Source organism: Gorilla gorilla, chromosome 12 (assembly GCF_029281585.2).
Source record: "Gorilla gorilla gorilla isolate KB3781 chromosome 12, NHGRI_mGorGor1-v2.1_pri, whole genome shotgun sequence".
NCBI classification, from domain to species: Eukaryota; Metazoa; Chordata; class Mammalia; order Primates; family Hominidae; genus Gorilla; species Gorilla gorilla.
Genome location: NC_073236.2, coordinates 113,109,186 through 113,127,443, shown reverse-complemented (window position 1 = coordinate 113,127,443; position 18,258 = coordinate 113,109,186). Strand labels below are relative to the sequence as shown.

The 18,258-nt window shown below is 45.0% G+C and overlaps 1 protein-coding gene across 3 annotated transcripts; it reads left to right on the top strand.

The window, feature by feature from the left end:
- Positions 1–3,111: 3,111 nt before the first annotated feature.
- On the top strand, positions 3,112–18,050 carry CENPA (centromere protein A). Of its 3 annotated transcripts, XR_002004765.4 has the most exons (6): positions 3,112–3,381; positions 9,229–9,338; positions 9,854–9,931; positions 10,243–10,424; positions 10,911–10,992; positions 17,912–18,050. XR_002004765.4 is itself a non-coding variant. In XM_004028967.5 (5 exons), the coding sequence occupies exons 1-4, from the start codon at positions 3,282–3,284 to the stop codon at positions 10,375–10,377; spliced, it is 423 nt and encodes a 140-aa protein (XP_004029016.1). In that variant the 5' UTR covers positions 3,112–3,281; the 3' UTR covers positions 10,378–10,424; positions 10,911–11,692. The 3 variants fall into 3 exon arrangements, 2 of the variants coding, with proteins under 2 accessions (XP_004029016.1, XP_004029017.1); XM_004028967.5 differs by lacking the exon at positions 17,912–18,050 and having other exon boundaries at positions 10,911–11,692; XM_004028968.5 differs by lacking the exons at positions 9,854–9,931; positions 17,912–18,050 and having other exon boundaries at positions 10,911–11,692.
- Positions 18,051–18,258: the final 208 nt, after the last annotated feature.

The following is an 18,258-nucleotide window of genomic DNA, read 5'->3' as shown; positions in this document are numbered from 1 at the left end:
ACACAAATACCATTGCATTACAGTTGCCTACAGTATTCAGTACAGGAACATGCTGCACAGGTTTGTCGCCTAGGAGCAATAGGCTATACCATATAGCCAAGGTGTGTAATACACTATACCATCTAGGTTTGTGTAAGTACACTTTATGATTGCACAATGACAAAATCGTCTAACAACACATTTCGCAGAGCATATCCCCATTGTTAAGCATGGGAACTATATAATGCCTTTATTATATATACATGACTATATAATAAGGGCTATATGATAAGCCAGAGTTACCAGGGCACTACAAAATGTTTTTTAAAAAATTAGCCAAGTGGCAGGGTGCGGTGGCTCACGCCTGTAATCTCAGCACTTTGGGCGTGGTGGCACACGCCTGTAGTCCTAGCTACTTGGAAGGCTGAGGCAGGGGAATCGCTTGAACCCGGGAGGCAGAGGTTGCCGTGAGTGGTGGTTGCACCACTGCACTCCAGCCTGGTGACAAAGTGAGACTCCATCTCAAAAAAAAAAAAAAAAAAAAAAAATTAGCCAAGTGTGATGGTACATTCCTGTTAGTCCCAGCTACTCAGGAGGCTGAAGTGGGAGGATTGCATGAGTCCAGCAGTTCAAGGCTGCAGTTAGCTGTGATTGCACCACTATACTCCAGCCTAGACAATAGTGCAAGACCCGGTTGTGGGGCGGGGGGGGGGGGGGGAAATATATATATATATATATATATACACACACACACACACCATAGAATTTACCATTTTAACCAGTTTTAAGTGTACAGTTAAGTGGTGTTAAGCACGTTCACAGTGTTGTGCAACCATCACCACCATCCATATCCAGAATTTTTCATCTTCTCAAACTAAAACTCCCCACCTATTAAATACTAACTCCCCATTCCTCCCTTACTCACTGGCAACCACCATTTTACTTTCTGTCTCTATGAGTTCCATTATTCCAGGTACCTCATACAATATTTGTCCCTTTTTTTTTTTTTTTTTTTTTTGGAGACAGAGTCCTGCTCTGTTGCCCAGGCTGGAGTGCAGTGGCACAATCTCAGCTCGCTGCAACCTTCCCCTCCTAGGTTCAAACAATTCTCCTGCCTCAGCCTCCCGAGTAGCTGGGACTACAGGCCCGTGCCACCACGCCCAGCTAATGTTTTGTATTTTTAGTAGAAGCGGGTTTTCTCCAGGTTAGCCAGGATGGTCTCGATCTCCTGACCTCATGATCCACTGGCCTCAGCCTCCCAAAGTGCTGGGATTATACAGGCATGAGCCACCACACCCAGCCTTGTCCTTTTTTTTTTTTTCTTTTTTTTTTGAGAAAGGTGCCACTCTGTCGCCCAGGCTGGAGTGCAGTGGCACAATCATGGCTCAGTTCAGCCTCAACCTCCTGGACTCGAGCGATCCTCCCACCTCAGCCTCCTGAGTAGCTGGGGCGACAGGCATACACCCGCACGCCCGGGCTAACTTGTGTGTGTGTGTATCTTTGGTAGAGGTGGGGTTTCTTTCTTCCTTCTCCTCCTTCTCCTTCCCCTTCTCTTTTTTTTTTTTTTTTTGAGACAGAGTCTCTTGTTGTCTAGGCTGGAGTGCTGTGGCATGATTTCGGCTCACTGCAACCTCCGCCTTTCAGGTTCAAGCAACTCTGCCTCAGCCTCCTGAGTAGCTGGGATTACAGGCGTGCGCCACAGCACCTGGCTAATTTTTATATTTTTAGTAGAGACGGGGTATCGCCATGTTGGCCATGCTGGTCTTGAACTCCTGACCTCGGGTGATCTGCCTGCCTCGGCCTCCCAGAGTGCTGGGTTTACAGGCGTGAACCACCACGCTCGGCAAGATGGAGTTTCGCCATGTTGGCCAGGTTGGACTCGAACTCGAACTCAGTGGTTCCAAACAACTTGGCCTCCCAAAGCGCTGGGATTACAGGCATGAACCACCGCACCCCAGCCCAGCATTTGTCCCTTGGTGGACTGCCTTATTTCACTTAGCATAACGTCCTCAAGGTTCATCTATGTTGCAGCAGGTGTCGGAATTCCCTTCCTTTTAAAGGCTGAATAACATTGTGGTATACACCCCATTTTGTTTATCCGTTCATCTGTTGGTGTGTATTCAGGCTGTTTCTGCCTTCGGGCTGTTGTGAAGAATGCCGCTATCAACATGGGTGTGAGAATATCTGTTCAAGTCCCTGGCTATATTTAAATTCTTTTGGATATTTAGCCAGAAGTGGAATTACTGGATCATCTGGTAATTCTATTTTTGATTTTTTGAGGAACTACCAATACTATTTTTCACAGCAGCCGCAGCATTTTACACTCCCACCAGCAATGCACAAGGGTTCCATGAAATCACTAATTTTATAACTTAACATTTTTCCTGATTACAGTACATGTTCACTGTAGAACATTTAGAAAATGCAAGAAATAAAATTTAGAAAATTAAAATTCCCCTTATTCTACATACCGGGACATGACTTGAATTTTTATTATCCCCAACAAAGGGAAGAGAGCATTTTTCTGGGACGATTGCCTTGCTATAGTGCCGAGGCCTGCCCTGCCCGGACCTTATTCTCAAAGCCCCGCCGATCCCGCCGTCCCCGCGACCCCAAGCGTCAGCAAAGTTCATGCAGTTGAACTGGCTTCTGAGTATATCTGTGGATAGTTCCTGGGAGGGTCGCAGATACGACATGGGGTTGTCACATTCTCTATGGGTCTGTTTCCTCATCTTTAAAAGCCATCTCTGCGTTGCTAAGGCAAAGCATAAAATGTTTGAGGAAAGCGACTTGTCTAGAAAGCACGTTCTACAAACACACCATCCACGTTCCAAACTGAGCTTCGGTGTTTTGACTGGAGGGCACCTGAGGACGTCAGTACGGTCCCGCAAAGACCAGCAACCAGATTGGCAAGCAGGGGGCAGGAGAATTTCCCGCCCCCTCTCTTTAGGTGTCTATTGGTTAATTTTACCATCAGTCTCCCCTGTCCTCCTATCATCGCCGCTATATTTGTGTCTCGGTGCATACTCTCATTGGCCCTACCTGCAGTCGCTCTACGTAAGGGGCGTTCCAGAGTCAGCCACTGGGAGTCGCTGGATTCGGGTTTTAAAAAACGCCGGCCGTGAAGTGGGCGGAGCGAGCGATTTGAACGCCAGCGGCGCGGACTTCTGCCAAGCACCGGCTCCCGTGAGGCTCGCGGCACAGCGTTCTCTGGGCTCCCCAGAAGCCAGCCTTTCGCTCCCGGACCCGGCAGCCCGAGCAGGAGCCGTGGGACCGGGCGCCAGCACCCTCCGCGGCGTGTCATGGGCCCGCGCCGCCGGAGCCGAAAGCCCGAGGCCCCGAGGAGGCGCAGCCCGAGCCCGACCCCGACCCCCGGCCCCTCCCGGCGGGGCCCCTCCTTAGGTAACCGGCCGCGGCCCCATCTCGAACAGGAGAAAACCGAGGCTCGCAGGCGGAGCTCGGATCTCCCGAGTCCCGATCCCGTGGCCTTCCCTGTTGGGGGACAACGCGGTTCCGCCGTCCGGCATCCGCTCCGGGCACGGGCGGTGCCAGCCCTGCGAGGGGCTGGAGCAGGCGGTTCCGAAAGCGGGAAGAGACCGGCGTAGCCACTTGGCTCCTAACGCCGTCTTCTTGTTAGGACTAGTGGTTACCCAGCGCCCACCGCCCACCGCCAACCAGGCATTGCCTCCCACTGTTCGTGCGTTATCTCAGCTTCATATTGTGCCCATTTTACAGCTAATGAGAAAGCCGAGGCACAGGCCAGAGAGCTTGAGCAGAGTCACACAACTTGTTGTTCTGGCGGACACGGGATTTCCAATCCTCTGTGTTTGTGCATTTTTAAATTGCAAAAGTATTGACTGCTTTCGGTGACGATTTCAAACAGGAGTCCTCTTAGGAGGTGTCTTTCAGGGGTTTTTTTTCCCTTCCGGGAGAGGCTGTTAGGCCTTGAACCGAGGCCCTCTGCGCTGCTCACTCTGTTGCCTTCCAGAGCTTGTGTCCGGGAAAAGGGGCCGAAGTCTGTGTCTTAATTGTCTGTATGGTGGGCTGGTGGATGGGAGACCCAAGGGCAGGAGGAGGCAGATGCCTGTATGGTACATGGTGGCAACAGCTGCTTTACTTATCTCTTAACTCTTGCTACGTAGCTATGAGGAAGATGGGAAGTGTATTGTAGTTTCTTTGTTTCATTGCTTTTTGTAGAGACTGGGTCTCCCTGTGTTACCCAGGCTGGTCTCAAACTCCTGGCCTCAAGTGATCCTCCTGCCTGGGCCTCCCAAAGTGCTGGGATTGCAGGCATGAGCCACTGTGCCTACAGGCTTTTTTGGGTTTTTTGTTTTGTTTTGTTTTGTTTTGGAGACGGAGTCAGGCTTTGTCGCCCAGGCTGGAGTGCAGTGGCGCGATCTCCGCTCACGGCAAGCTCCGCCTCCTGGGTTCACGCCCTTCTCCTGCCTCAGCCTCCCGAGTAGCTGGGACTACAGGCGCCTACCACCATGCCCGGCTAATTTTTTGTATTTTTAGTAGAGACAGGGTTTCACCGTGTTAGCCAGGATGGTCTTGATCTCCTGACCTCGTGATCCGCCCACCTCGGTCTCCCAAAGTGCTGGGATTACAGGCGTGAGCCACCGCGCCCGGCCGGCTTTTTGGTTTTTTGTGTTTTTTTTGAGACCCATCGCCCAGGTTGGAGTGCAGTGATGCCACGAGGGTTCACTGCAGCCTCAACTTCCCAGGCTCAGGTGCTTCTCCCAGCTCAGCCTCCCGAGTAGCTGGGACTACAGGCATATGCCACCATGCCGGCTAATTTTTTGTATTTTTAGTAGAGATGGGATTTTGCCATGTTGCCTAGGCTGGAATAGGTCGTTTCTAGATGTTGCTGTTGCGAATGGGATTTTTTTTCTTTCCCAAAACACGAGGATTTAACCTTTGCTTCCAGCCAACTTGCTGAATTCTCGTTCACCCTAGTCGTTTTTAGTTGCTCCAGTTGGAATTTTTAAGTAGACTATTATGTCATCTGCAAATAACTTTTGAATCTTCCGTTTTCATTTCTACACATTTTATTTATTATTGTATGGTACTAGTAAGGCCCTGAGACTCACTAAGAGTGGTGTTTTGGTCATCTTTGTCTTGTTTGTAATTTTAACAGGAATATTAAGTATGATGTTTGCTGTTGCTTTCCAAGGTAGAAGCATCCTTCTACTCCTGGTTAAATGGAAGGTTTATCTCAAATGGGCAGTCAACACTTCTTGGCAGTCCTACCACCTTTGTCTGGTATTCTTTCTTCAATTTTCGAGACAGAGTCTCACTCTTGTCATCCAGGCTGTAGTGCAGTGGTGCTATCTTGGTTCATTGCAGCCTTGACCTCCTGGGCTCATGCAGTCCTCCTGCTTCAGCCTCCTGAATAGCTAGGATGACAGACGTGCACCACCATGCTTGACTATTTTTAAACCTTTTTTGTAGAGACAAATTGTTTTGTCTCTACAGAACAAAAAAAAACAGCCATCGTGCCTGGCCTTTGTCTGGAATTCTTGCTTTTCCATTCTCCCCATGACTATTTCATACCTTTTTCTCCCTCCTCGACTTCCTACAGCTCCATTCCCCCCACTCACTCTTAGCCAATAATGGCCTTGACTAGGTGTCCCCCTTCCTATCAAAGCCCTTCCTTCTACATGGGGTCTTGGTCATATCCTTCTTTCACCTACAGAGGAGCTTTCTACCTGTGCTTAGATAAATCCAGACACTTCACACTGGCATCAGCACATGTGCTCTAGTATTTATGATGTTTTGTTTTGTTTTGTTTTGTTTTGTTTTGTTTTTGAAACGGAGTTTCCCTCTTGTTGCCCAGGCTGGAGAGCAACAGCGTGATCTCGGCTTACTACAACCTCTACCTCCCAGGTTCAAGCGATTCTCCTGCCTCAGCCTCCCGAGTAGCTAGGATTACAGGCATGCACCACCGCATCCGGCTTATTTTGTGTTTTTAGTTGAGACGGGGTTTCACCATGTTGGTCAGGCTGGTCTCCAACTGCCAACCTCAAGTGATCCACCCACCTTGGCCTCCCAGAGTGCTGGGATTACAGGCCTGAGCTGCTGCGCCTGGCCGTATTTACGATCTTAAGAGAAAGGTCAGGAGTGTTTCCTTGACCCCACATTCTCACTTCCCTATACCTCCCATTTCCCTCTACTTCCCTTCATAGCTCTCCTTTTAAAATAGCCAGACCTGTTAGGTCCACATACATTGCGTCTGATTCCTCCCTTCCTAGTGACCCTACAACCCACTCCAATCTGACTCCCCACAACCACTACCCCCACTTCTAATCTGCTTGAACTACTCCTGTCAGGGTCACTAGCACCTTTTGTAGTGCCAAATCCAGTAGGCGGGTCTGTGTTCTTACTGTGTCTCAGAAGCATTTGACGCAGTGGGCCTCTTTCTCCTTGAAGCGTTCTGTTCCCTTGGCTTCCATGCCACTGTGCACTCTGGCAGTTCTGCTTGGTGTTCTCTACTGCCTGTGCTGCCTCCCTCGGCTCCTTGATGTTGGACTTCCTTGACATCCTTTTCCTTTCTACCCCCTCCGTAGATGGTCTCATCTCCTCCGTGGCTCTAAATCCCACTCATACATTGACAGCTCTCAAATATCTGTATACCTGGATCTCTCCTCTGACCCCGGATACCTATATCTAACTGCCTTTCTACCCGAAGGCTCTTGGTTATGTTAAACTTAACACACCCAAAACTGAACTTCTGGTTACTCCCCTCTAGCCCCTTCATCCTCAGTTTCCCCATTTCAGTAAATGGCACAACTACCCACCCAGTTGTTCAGACCACAAGCCTGGGAGACCCCCGTCTCCAATACAAATGCAGGTCCAGATAATTCTACTTCCAAACTGCATCCTTAATCACTCCATTTTCACCATCTCTGCTCCCACTAGTCTAGTCCAAGCTACCAGCAGCTCTCAAGGGCAACTGTGAGAGCCTCCTAATCAGCTGCCACTCCACTTCCACTCTGTCCCTTTCTACTTCTTTCCTTACACAGCAGCTGGAATGACCTTCCACATCTCTATCCTGCATAAAACTCTTCCCTGGCTTCTTATTACATTAGGATTAAATTCCATCTCCTCATGTTGGCATTTCAAGACCCAGCTACTAAATTTTTGATCCCAGTTCTTTTCCATGATCTCTCTAATTGGTTACTTTACATAACCACTTGTTCTTGGGTCATGGATTTCATATCTCTGTTATCTCTCTGAGTTCATTATCCATTTTTCTCTCAAAGTTTCTATCTCTTTTCTCTATTAACTCAGTTTCCTCTGGTATTGGTTATTTTGTTTGTTGAGTTTGGTTCCTTTCTTTCATGGTATTGGCCTTCTTAAATTGTTGGGTGATCTTTAGTTGTGTTCATCTTCAAATTTTCTGTGAATGCTATGTCTTGTTTATTTTTTTATTTTATTTTATTTATTTATTTATTTTTGTTTGAGACAGAGTCTCATTCTTGTTGCCCAGGCTAGAGTACAGTGGTGCGAGCTCGGCTCACTGCAACCTCCATCTCCTGGGTTCAAGCAATTCTCCTGCCTCAGCCTCCCAAGTAGCTGGGATTACAGGTGCCTGCCACCATGCCCGGCTAATTTTTGTATTTTTAATAGAGATGGGTTTCTCCATGTTCATCAGGCTGGTCTTGAACTCCTGACCTCAGGTGATTGACCCACCTTGGCCTCCCAAAGTGCTGGGATTACAGGCATGAGCCACCGCACCCAGCCCTATGTCTGTTTATTAAAGACTGCCTCCAGTGACTGGATTGCCAACTGGTGGTGGGGAGGGAGGGAGGTGTCAGTAGTTTTTCTTCTGGGCATGGGTCTTCCCTGTTTTAAATGTTATCAGTCTCCTGGACACTGCCCTGTTTCATTGGCCTATGTTCTCTAGCCTCACCCAGGGATGGTCTCCTCTGCTGGCTGCCTGGCACAGGCCATCTCTGGATTGTCTCACCTACCCTACTTGCTCTTGCAGCTCTTCTAACACTTCGTGATTAGTTTATTGTATTAAATGCCTTCTATTGAACTTGGTGTAGAGTCTCTTTTCTTGGCTGGATCCTGAATAACATTTCTGAAACAATTTTATCCTTCAACATGTTATTTTTGTATTTTGTTTGTTCAACTTATCAGACGTTCACTCATCTTGATCCTTGGTTGTAATTATGGAGCAACTGTGCTGTTTTTTCTTTAACTTTCATTTTCACTAACTTATTTTCTAATATTTCTTTTGTTCTATCTTGTTTTGGTTTACTTTAATAACTCTGTAATACTTAATTTGACTGCTTAGCTCAGATACCTTTTAGTGTTCTTGTTTTCTAATAGGAACACTTTAAGGCTATGCATTTTCCTCTAGTACTATTTTGGCTGTATCTCATAAGTTTTGGGATATGGGCTTTTTATTGTTATTCATTTCTAAATAGTCTAATTTCAATTAAGTTTCCTCTTCAACACAGGTTAGTTAGAAGAAACTGGTTTTTGATTCATGAGTTTTTAATTTCCAATTAGAGAATTTGGCTTTTTTGATTTCTACTTTTGGGAATGTTTTTAAAATTATTTTCTTTTTTGTTCTTGTTGGAACCAGGATTTGAGCCAAAGGCTCTGTCTCCACAGCCCAGGTGCCTGACACTGACACTGAGTTAGGCCACACCTTACACAGGTCTCAGCTTGGCCACTAATGAGGGCTGGCCAACCATCTTCACCTCGCTGGGCCTCAGGATGATCAAGACAAGGGAATTGTACTAGTCTCTCAGATTCTTTCCAGCTGTAAAAAACAAACCAACAAAAAATCTAAAACCAAAATAACTGAGCTTCCAATCTAGGTGGGAAAGATCTAAGACTTGTACAAAGTCCTGCAAAGCCCAGAGGAGGGCGGTCACCCATCTGTTTGGAAGGATCAGGATTCGGGAAAGACTTCATGGAAGAGTTAGCATTTAAAATCAACTGCAGAGGATCATTCACTCATTCATTTAACAAATGTTTATTTAGCACCTATCTGCTATTTTCTAGTTGCTGAAGATAGCAGCAAAATTACTATATATCAGGTTGGTGCAAAAGTATTGTGGTTTTTGCCATAACTGCAATGACTTTTGCAGCAACCTAATAAAACAGACAAAAATCCCTGCTCTGTGGAGTGTAGGCACATAGATATAGTCTAGCAATTTGACAGCTTACCTGACTCAGCCAAGCTGCGAGGCACCACCTATTTTCCACTGAACTTACCTTTCTTTTGCTCAGGCGCTTCCTCCCATCAACACAGTCGGCGGAGACAAGGTTGGCTAAAGGAGATCCGAAAGCTTCAGAAGAGCACACACCTCTTGATAAGGAAGCTCCCCTTCAGCCGCCTGGTAAGCTCCGGGAGCTTCCCACCAACCCCTATGCCACCCTCCTTTTTTAAAATTTTCCCAGGTATTAGGGACCCTACTGTCTCTTAACTAACTGGCCAAGGGACCTCTTTTGTAACCTGGTAGGGGAATCTTTTCTGAAAACATGAGCCCTCCAAGAGCACCTTGTAATTCTTTATGGAATTGATTTCTAACCTCTACTACCTTTTTAAAACTGTAGTTTTTGACTGTATAAATAGGAACTCTCTCGTTTGTCCACCTTAGATCCCTTTTCCTATCCTGGGAGATTGCCTCTCATCACCCAATTACTGGTGATTTCCCCATCACCAATAAGAGATCCGCCAGTTCCTAAGCTCCCAGGAGCCAACACCTGCTCCTAATTGGGTCCTAAGATTAAGAGCCAGGAAAAAATAATGGAAAGGAAGATTCACTGGAACTCATGGAGAGCATCATTGTCCCTTGAATCTCTCTTCTGTTACTCCCTACTCCTACTCCTCCCCTTCCCCACTCCTTCACAGGCAAGAGAAATATCTGTTAAATTCACTCGTGGTGTGGACTTCAATTGGCAAGCCCAGGCCCTATTGGCCCTACAAGAGGTAAGAAGGCACCAAGGCACAATTGGGTGAGGGCTGAGTGGGAGAAAGAGGCAGCCTAGAATTCTCCAGTGCTGACTGGAGTGTCACATGCTGAATCTGACCTCTGGAAAAGAACAATGAGGTAACCTCTGAGGGTTTGGAGGCTGGATTCTGTGTGGTGATAGCAGAATTCCCTGGCAAAGTTCAGTCTCATTCTGTGAACAGTTTCCTACAATCCTTTGAGCCCTCAGAGATTAAGTTTAGCAGGTCTCCAAAAAAAAGCAGCCCATGGCCCTTCATCTGTGTCCGTCTTTTTCTCTTTCTGTCTCCAGGCAGCAGAAGCATTTCTAGTTCATCTCTTTGAGGACGCCTATCTCCTCACCTTACATGCTGGCCGAGTTACTCTCTTCCCAAAGGATGTGCAACTGGCCCGGAGGATCCGGGGCCTTGAGGAGGGACTCGGCTGAGCTCCTGCACCCAGTGTTTCTGTCAGTCTTTCCTGCTTAGCCAGGGGGTAAGCTCATCCTCTTTCACAGGACTGGGGCTGGAATTTCTCAAGTAATTTCCTTTCTCCATCCGTAGTCCCTTGTCACCTCGCCTTCCCTTTGTTCTCTGGTAAAGGTTTGATCTAGTTTTGACTGCCTGGGACAATGTGGTTTGTGCCCTTTTGTACAATGTCAGATAAAAGATATCTTTCTATTAAATAATAACCAGATGACCCCAATTTCTTTTGGTTGTTATTGTTGTTGTTTTATTTTTATAAGACAGGGTCTCTGTCATCAGTGTTGCCATCGTGGCTCACTGCAACTCCTGCCTTGGCCTCCCAAAGTGTTGAGATTACAAGAATCAGATGACCTCATTTTGATTAAGAGAAAACTTTCTAATAAACTTTCTAATAAAAGAGAACACTTTCTGATAAAAACTTTCTCTTTTTTGATTAAGAGAAAGTTTTCTTACTTTTGAAAATGGCTTGTTAGTAAGTGTGCTTCCTTAATTTCAGGGATGATACCAGGGACTCTCCAGAGCCATGACTAGATCCAATGGATTCTGCGATGCTGTCTGGACTTTGCTGTCTCTGAACAGTATGTGTGTGTTGCTTTAAATATTTTTCTTTGTTTTGAAAAGGAGAAGACTGCATGACTTTCCTCTGTAACAGAGGTAATATATGAGACAATCAACACCGTTCCAAAGGCCTGAAAATAATTTTTAGATAAAGAGACTCCAAGGTTGACTTTAGTTTGTGAGTTACTCATGTGACTATTTGAGGATTTTGAAAACATCAGATTTGCTGTGGTATGGGAGAAAAGGTTATGTACTTATTATTTTAGCTCTTTCTGTAATATTTACATTTTTTACCATATGTACATTTGTACTTTTATTTTACACATAAGGGAAAAAATAAGACCACTTTGAGCAGTTGCCTGGAAGACTGGGCATTTCCATCATATAGACCTCTGCCCATCAGAGTAGCCTCACCATTAGTGGCAGCATCAAGTAACTGAGTGGACTGTGCTTGTCAACAGATGTGTAGCTTTTCAGAAACTTAATTGGGGATGAATAGAAAATCTGTAAGCTTTGATGTTCCGGTTACTTCTAGTAAATTCCTGTCAAAATCAATTCAGAAATTCTAACTTGGAGAATTTAACATTTTACTCTTGTAAATCATAGAAGATGTATCATACCAGTTCAGAATTTTAAAGTACATTTTCGATGGTTTTACGGGTATTTTTGTAGTTTCTTTGTAGAGAGATAATAAAAATCAAAATAATTATTTAATGAAAATGGACTTACTGTTACAGCATAGAGATTATACTGTACTTTTTATGCGTTAAAAATAAGTTCTTTATTTGTTTGCAAACAGCCACAATTTAAACAAGATAATTAAGGGAGGTGGTTTTGCCTCTGGTGGAGTAGAGTATGACTAGATGAAAACCTTGCCCTTCTGTTGTAACTGAAAGCAATTTAAAAGATTTCCAGAGACATGGGAAGTGTCACCCAAAGATATGAGATCTGTATGTGATGAAAATGATTAGTGAGGGCAGACTACTAATAATGATGTGTCAGTCAATTGAGTTCAGAGACAGATTAAAGAGATGCACCAAGTTCTATTGTTTAATAATTTTTTTTTTCCCGAGACAGAGTCTCTGTCTGTCGCCCAGGCTGGAGTGCAGTAGTGCGATCTCAGCTCACTGCAAGCTCCGCCTCCTGGGTTCAAATGATTCTCCTGTCTCAGCCTCCCTAGTAGCTGGGATTACAGGCATCCACCATCATGCCTGGCTAATTTTTGTATTTTTGTAGAGACAGGGTTTCACCATGTTGGCCAGGCTGGTCTTGAACTCCTGACCTCAAGTGATCTGTCGGCCTCAGCCTCCCAAAGTGCTGGGATTACAGGCGTGAGCCACCACACCCAGCCTGTTTAATAAATTTTAAGCCTTTGGAAAAACCTCTTCCTGTTTGACATCAGCTTATTTTTATGCAGGCATTCGAATAAAGCTTATCTAGCCACAAATATATTTAATGTTCTTGTCAGTGTCATTAGTTAGAAGATTATAATCTTCCTCTAGTTTTCTTTAAACTGACACTTCTCAGCTTTCTTGAAATTGTATTAACCAATATAGTGCTGCGATACATGTACATCACATTCAAATGCCAGGCAGGATGCGGGCTCTCAGCACCACATAGTATTTATATGATAACATGAGAATAAGTGGTTTACATCATGATAGTTACATGATATTGTTACAGTTTACTATAAATTTTGAGCACTTATGATGTTGTTGGTTTTTTTGTTTTTTGTTTTTCCCAGATGGAGTCTTGCTCTGTCGCCCAGGCTGGAGTGCGGTGGCATGATCTTGGCTCACTGGAACCTCTGCCTCCCAGGTTCAAGCAATTCTCCTGCCTCAGTCTCCCAAGTAGCTGGGATTACAGGCCCACGCCACCAGGCCCAGCTAACTTTTGTATTTTTAGTAGAGGTAGGGTTTCACCGTGTTGGCCAGGCTGGTCTCGAACTCCTGACCTCATGATCCACCTGCCTCGGCCTCCCAAAGTGTTGGGATTACAGGCGTGAGCCACTGTGCCTGGCCGGGTTTTTGTTTTATGTATTTTTTATTTTTTTTTTTAATTTTTAATTTAATTTTATTTTTTGTAGGGGCAAGGCTTTGCCGTGTTGCCTAAGCTGGTTTCGAACTCCTGAACTCAAGCAATCTGCTTGACTCAGTCTCCCAGAGTGCTGGGATTACAGGTGTGAGCCACCAGGCCTGGCCATATTTATTTTTGAGAGAAAGGGGGGTCTCGCTCTGTCACCCAGGCTGGAATGCAGTGGAGCAATCATAGCTCGTTGCAGCCTCAAACTGCTGGGCGCAAGCAATCCTCCCACCTCGCCCTCCCAAGTGTCTTGAACTATAGATGCTCACCACCACGCCCCTGTTTTATTTTTTTATTTTGTTTTTCCCTACTTTCAGGGTGATTTCATCAACATTCTTTTCTAACCTTTCAATTGAATTTTTTATTTCTGATTTCATGTTTTTAATATCCAATTAACTCCTTATTTTGGTAATGTTTCTTTTTTATAGTATTCCAATCAGTCAGCATTCACTTAAAAAAAAAAAAAACAGAAATAACTCCAGATATTTTAAGCAAAAAGGGATTTGGTGGAAGGGGTTGGCTATAGTAATGTCAGGAAGGCTGGTTGAGCCAAAGAGAAGAGGATGCTGCCCAAAGATCAGGAAGCTCCCAGTGCCCACCCCCACTGCTGCTCTGCTGGAAGCATAGCCCTGCCACCATTGCATTGAACTGTACCACTGCCGCTGAGCAAAGTCAGGATCCCCACCTCTGACCATTGTATCATGCCCGGCTGGCTCTGCAATGTCATTTTGATGTGTCTTCAGTATGGATTTTTTTTTTTTTTTCTGAGTCAGAGTCTCGCTCTGTCACCGAGGCTGGAGTGCAGTGGTGCGATCTCCAACTTTTTCAGTTTTCTTTGATAGGAGAGTGGTCCAAATGACCTTTTCTACCATTACTGGAAGTTGAAGTTTGATGTGTCTCTCGATATTCCCATACTCATCATTACTTTAATATGTACTTATTGCCATTAAAATAAAACAAAAATAACTTAAATGTATTCAACATCAAACATAACACATGCTGTCATATATAACAATCAAGACTCTCATTTGCAAGTTTGGGGACCCCAACTCAAACTGACTTAAGAAGAGAAGGTTCATATAACTGAAAAGCCCAGAGACATTTCTGGTTTCGCTACAGTCAAATTGAAGGGCTGTAACAAAGTCATGAGATTGGGTCTCTCTCTTCACCCTTTGCTGCTTCTGTTAGTGTCGCTTTCAGGCAGGTCTTCAGAACCTGTGAATTTGGCACGTCACATGGCAAAGGGGAATTAAGAGTGCTAATCAGCTGACATTAAAATAGGGAGATTTTAGAAGAAAAAAAGGACAAAGCAAAAAATGGGGAGAGTACCTTGGAATTTTGGGTGGGCCCAAGGTAATCACAAGTGCCATTAAAAATGGAAGAGTGAGAGAGAAGTGTGTTAGAGATAGAGTAGGAGAATGGTCAGGCAGATGCAACATTGCTGGCATTGAAGATGGAGGGAGAGATCACAGACTGACGAGTCTAGGTGGCTTGTAGCAGCAAAAAGGCAAGGAAGCGGATTTTCTTTTAGAACCTCCAGAGAGGAAAACAGGCCTGCCAATACCTTGATTTTTAGCCCAGCGAAACTTGTGTCAGACTTCTAAACTACAGAACTGTAAGAATAAATTTGTGTTTTATCTAAGCCACTAAGTTGTTGCTAATTTGTTACAGCAGCAATAGGAAACTAATACAAGTGGTTTCCCAAGGAAATTTGAGGCTTCTTAACAGGTAAGAGAGAATGTAGACAGGGCAGACAAAAATAACAGATGTCTACTATACCACATGTGGTGTTATGGTAGACATTGGTTTTCGTCCACAGTTCCGGGCTCATAACTGCTATAGCCGTTGTTAGTTATTTTGTTGTAGTATTGGGTATGTGTTAGGCCTCAGGAAACAGAATCTCTCCTTCTCCTGCCCTCCTTTCACCTGCCCCAAGACAGGCCTCTAATCTTTCTCAGGCTTTCAGATTGTGGGTCTTAAGATCCTCCCCAGAGAGGTTCCCTCTATACCCTGGGGGAAAGAATGCGGAGGTCCTGAAGCTTCCATAAAAACCCTTGAGGACGGTTCAGGGAGCTTCCCGATACCTGAACTCAGGGAGGTTCCTGGAGGGTGGCGCCCCCCACAGCCCCCACCCCCCATGGAGGGCTTAGAAGCTCTGTGTTCATTCCCCCACACCTCACCCCACACGTCTCTTCATCTGTTTCCTTTTTTTATGTTTTTCATGCATTTTTTTTTATTTTTTCTTTTTCTTTTTTTTTTTTTTAGACAGAGTCTCACTCTGTCACCCAGGCTGGAGTGCAGTGGTGCGATCTTGGCTCACTGCAACCTCTGCCTCCCAGGTTCAAGCAATTCTCCTACCTCAGCCTCCCAAGTAGCTGGGATTATAGGCGTGGGCCACTACACCCGGCTAATTTTTGTATTTTTAGTAGAGACGGGGTTTCGCCATGTTGGCCAGGCTGGTCTTGAACTCCTGACCTCAGGTAATCCGTCCGCCTCAGCCTCCCAAAGTGCTGGGATTACAGGTGTGAGCCACCGCGCCCAGCCATCTGTATCCTTTGTAATATTTTTTGTAACAAACTGGTAAATGTGTTTCCCTGAGCTCTGTGAGCCACTCCACCAAATTAATCAAAGAGGGGGTCATGGGAACCCCAACTTGAAGCCAGTCCTAGAGGCCCAGACTTGTGACCGGTTTTGGCGGGTGGGCAGTCTTGGGGACTGAACCCTCAACGTGTGGGATCTGATGCCATCTCTGGGTAGACAGTGTCAGAAATGAATTAGAGGACACCCAGCTGGTGTCCACTGCTTGGTGTGTGGGGAAACCACCTCCAACGTTTGGTCACAGAAATCTTCTGCATGGATGATTGTTGTGCTGTGAGAGTGAGGAAAAACATGGTTAGAGTTCTCCCTACACACCATATGAAGCACTGTGTCACAATTACACATTTTTATAAGCCAGATGGCACCTACTTCTTTTTTTGCCATTACTTTCAATGGCAACAACCGCAATTACTTTTGCACCAACCTGTAATATACTTTGAGCAGCATTAGAGTTTTATTCTATTTTATATTCTTTGGATTTATTTTAATGCTGTTTACAGGAACTGAAAAGCTCCATTCTTTTTAAAAGATTTTCTAATTAAAGTATAACATACATACCAAAAACACAAATGTATACAGATTACAATTTTACAGCTCAATTAGTTTTCACAAACTGAAATCAATGCATCTCAGAATCCTGCCCCGTTCTAGTCAATACTTACTTTGCCAAGGATAATTGTTATCCTGTTGTTGTTTTTTTTATATAGACGGAGCTTTGTTCTTGTCGCCCAGGCTGGGTGGGGTGTATGGCCCAGGCTGGGGTGCAGTGGCGCAATCTCGGCTCACTGCAACCTCTGCCTCCCGGGTTCAAGTGATTCTCCTGCCTCAGCCTCCTGAGTAGCTGAGATTACAGGCGCCCACCACCACGTCTGGCTAATTTTTGTATTTTTATTAGAGACGGGGTTTCACCATGTTGGCTAGGCTGGTCTCAAACTCCTGACCTCAGGTAATCTACCTGGCTCAGCCTCCCAAAGAGCTGGGATTACAGGCGTGAGCCACCACGCCCGGCCTATCCTGACTTTTAATACCATAAATTCATTTTGATTATTGTAGTAAGTGGAATTATAGAGCATATATTCTTTTGTGTTTTTCAGTCAACATGTTTGTGAAATTTATATTTTCTCGTGTTTATGGTGTTAATTCTTACTGCTGCATAGGGTTTCATTGTGGATATGCCTAAATTTTTTTTTTTTTTTTTTAGTGAAAGCAAGTTTATTAAGAAAGTGAAAGAATAAAGCATAGCTACTCTGTAGGCAGAGCGGCCTATGCCTAAATTTGTATATTTCCATTCTATTGAACATTTGGATAGTTTCAAGTTTGGGGGTTACAAATATTGGCTACTGACTTTTGCCTCAAAAACAAAAAAAAAAGAGACTTGGAGATGCATTTTTTTGGGGGGTTTGTTTGTTTGAGACAGGATCTTACTCTGTCACCCACGCTAGAGGGCATTGGTGTGATCACAGTTCACTGCATCCTTGACCTCCCCAGGCTCAGGTGATCTTCCCACCTCAGCTTCCCGAGTAGCTGGGAATACAGGAGCACACCACCACACCTGGCTAATTTTTTTTTTTTTTTTTAGACAGAGTCTCACTCTGTCACCAGGCTGGAGTGCAGTGGCGCGATCTTGGCTCACTGCAACCTCCGCCTCTTAGGTTCAAGCAATTCTCATGCCTTAGCCTCCCGAATAGCTGGGATTACAGGAACACGCCACCACACCCAGCTAATTTTTGTATTTTTAGTAGAGACGGGATTTCACCATGTTGGCCAGGATGGTCTTGATCTCCTGACCTCATGATCTGCCCGCCTCAACCTCCCAAAGTGCTGGGATTACAGGCGTGAGCCACCGTGCCCAGCCATTTTTGTATTTATTTTAGCGGAGACGGGTTTTCTCCATGTTGCCCAGACTGGTCTCAAACTCCTGGGCTCAAGTGATCCACTCTCCTCAGCCTCCCACAGTGCTGGGATTTCAGGTGTGAGCCATTGCACCCAGCCTGAGAGGCAGTTGTTTGTAAAGTTTTTATAAATGTTCTGAATGTGTGAAGGAAATTAATTTGTGTATATATTTAAATATATATATTTAAAAATTCCGACTGAGCACCTGTAATCCTAGCACTTTGGAAGGCTGAGGCAGGAGGATTGCTTAAGGCCAGGATTTTGTGACAAGACCAGCCTGGGCAGCAGTAAGCCCCTATCTCTGTTTGTTGTTGTTGTTGTTGTTGTTGTTGTTGTTTTGAGACAGAGTCTCACTCTCTCACCCAGGCTGGAGTGCAGCAGCACGATCTCGGCTCACTGCAACCTCCAACTCCCAAGTTCAAGCGATTCTCCTGCCTCAGCCTCTCGGACCCTGTCTCTATTTTTTTTTAAATAAAGAAATAAAAATTCTGTGTAACTTCATAAATCTGTGTTTTGTGCACTTTTCTGAGAGGAGCCATGATTTCCATGAGATCCTCAAGTCCACCCTCCATAGATGGTTATGAACCCCCCTTCTAAAATTCTATGAGTTATTCTGCCTCCAACATCACATTAACATTCTCAGTAAGTATATTGCATATTTTTGCATAGATTTTTAAGAAATGTGTAACAAAGTCATTTGACACATATTTTTT

Coding starts and splice junctions, on each gene's coding strand:
- CENPA (XM_004028967.5), top strand. CDS start 3,282: ATGGGCCCGCGCCGCCGGAGCCGAAAGCCCGAGGCCCCGAGGAGGCGC. Junction 9,339..9,853: donor AGCTCCCCTTCAGCCGCCTG/GTAAGCTCCGGG, acceptor ACTCCTTCACAG/GCAAGAGAAATATCTGTTAA. Junction 9,932..10,242: donor CCCTATTGGCCCTACAAGAG/GTAAGAAGGCAC, acceptor TTCTGTCTCCAG/GCAGCAGAAGCATTTCTAGT.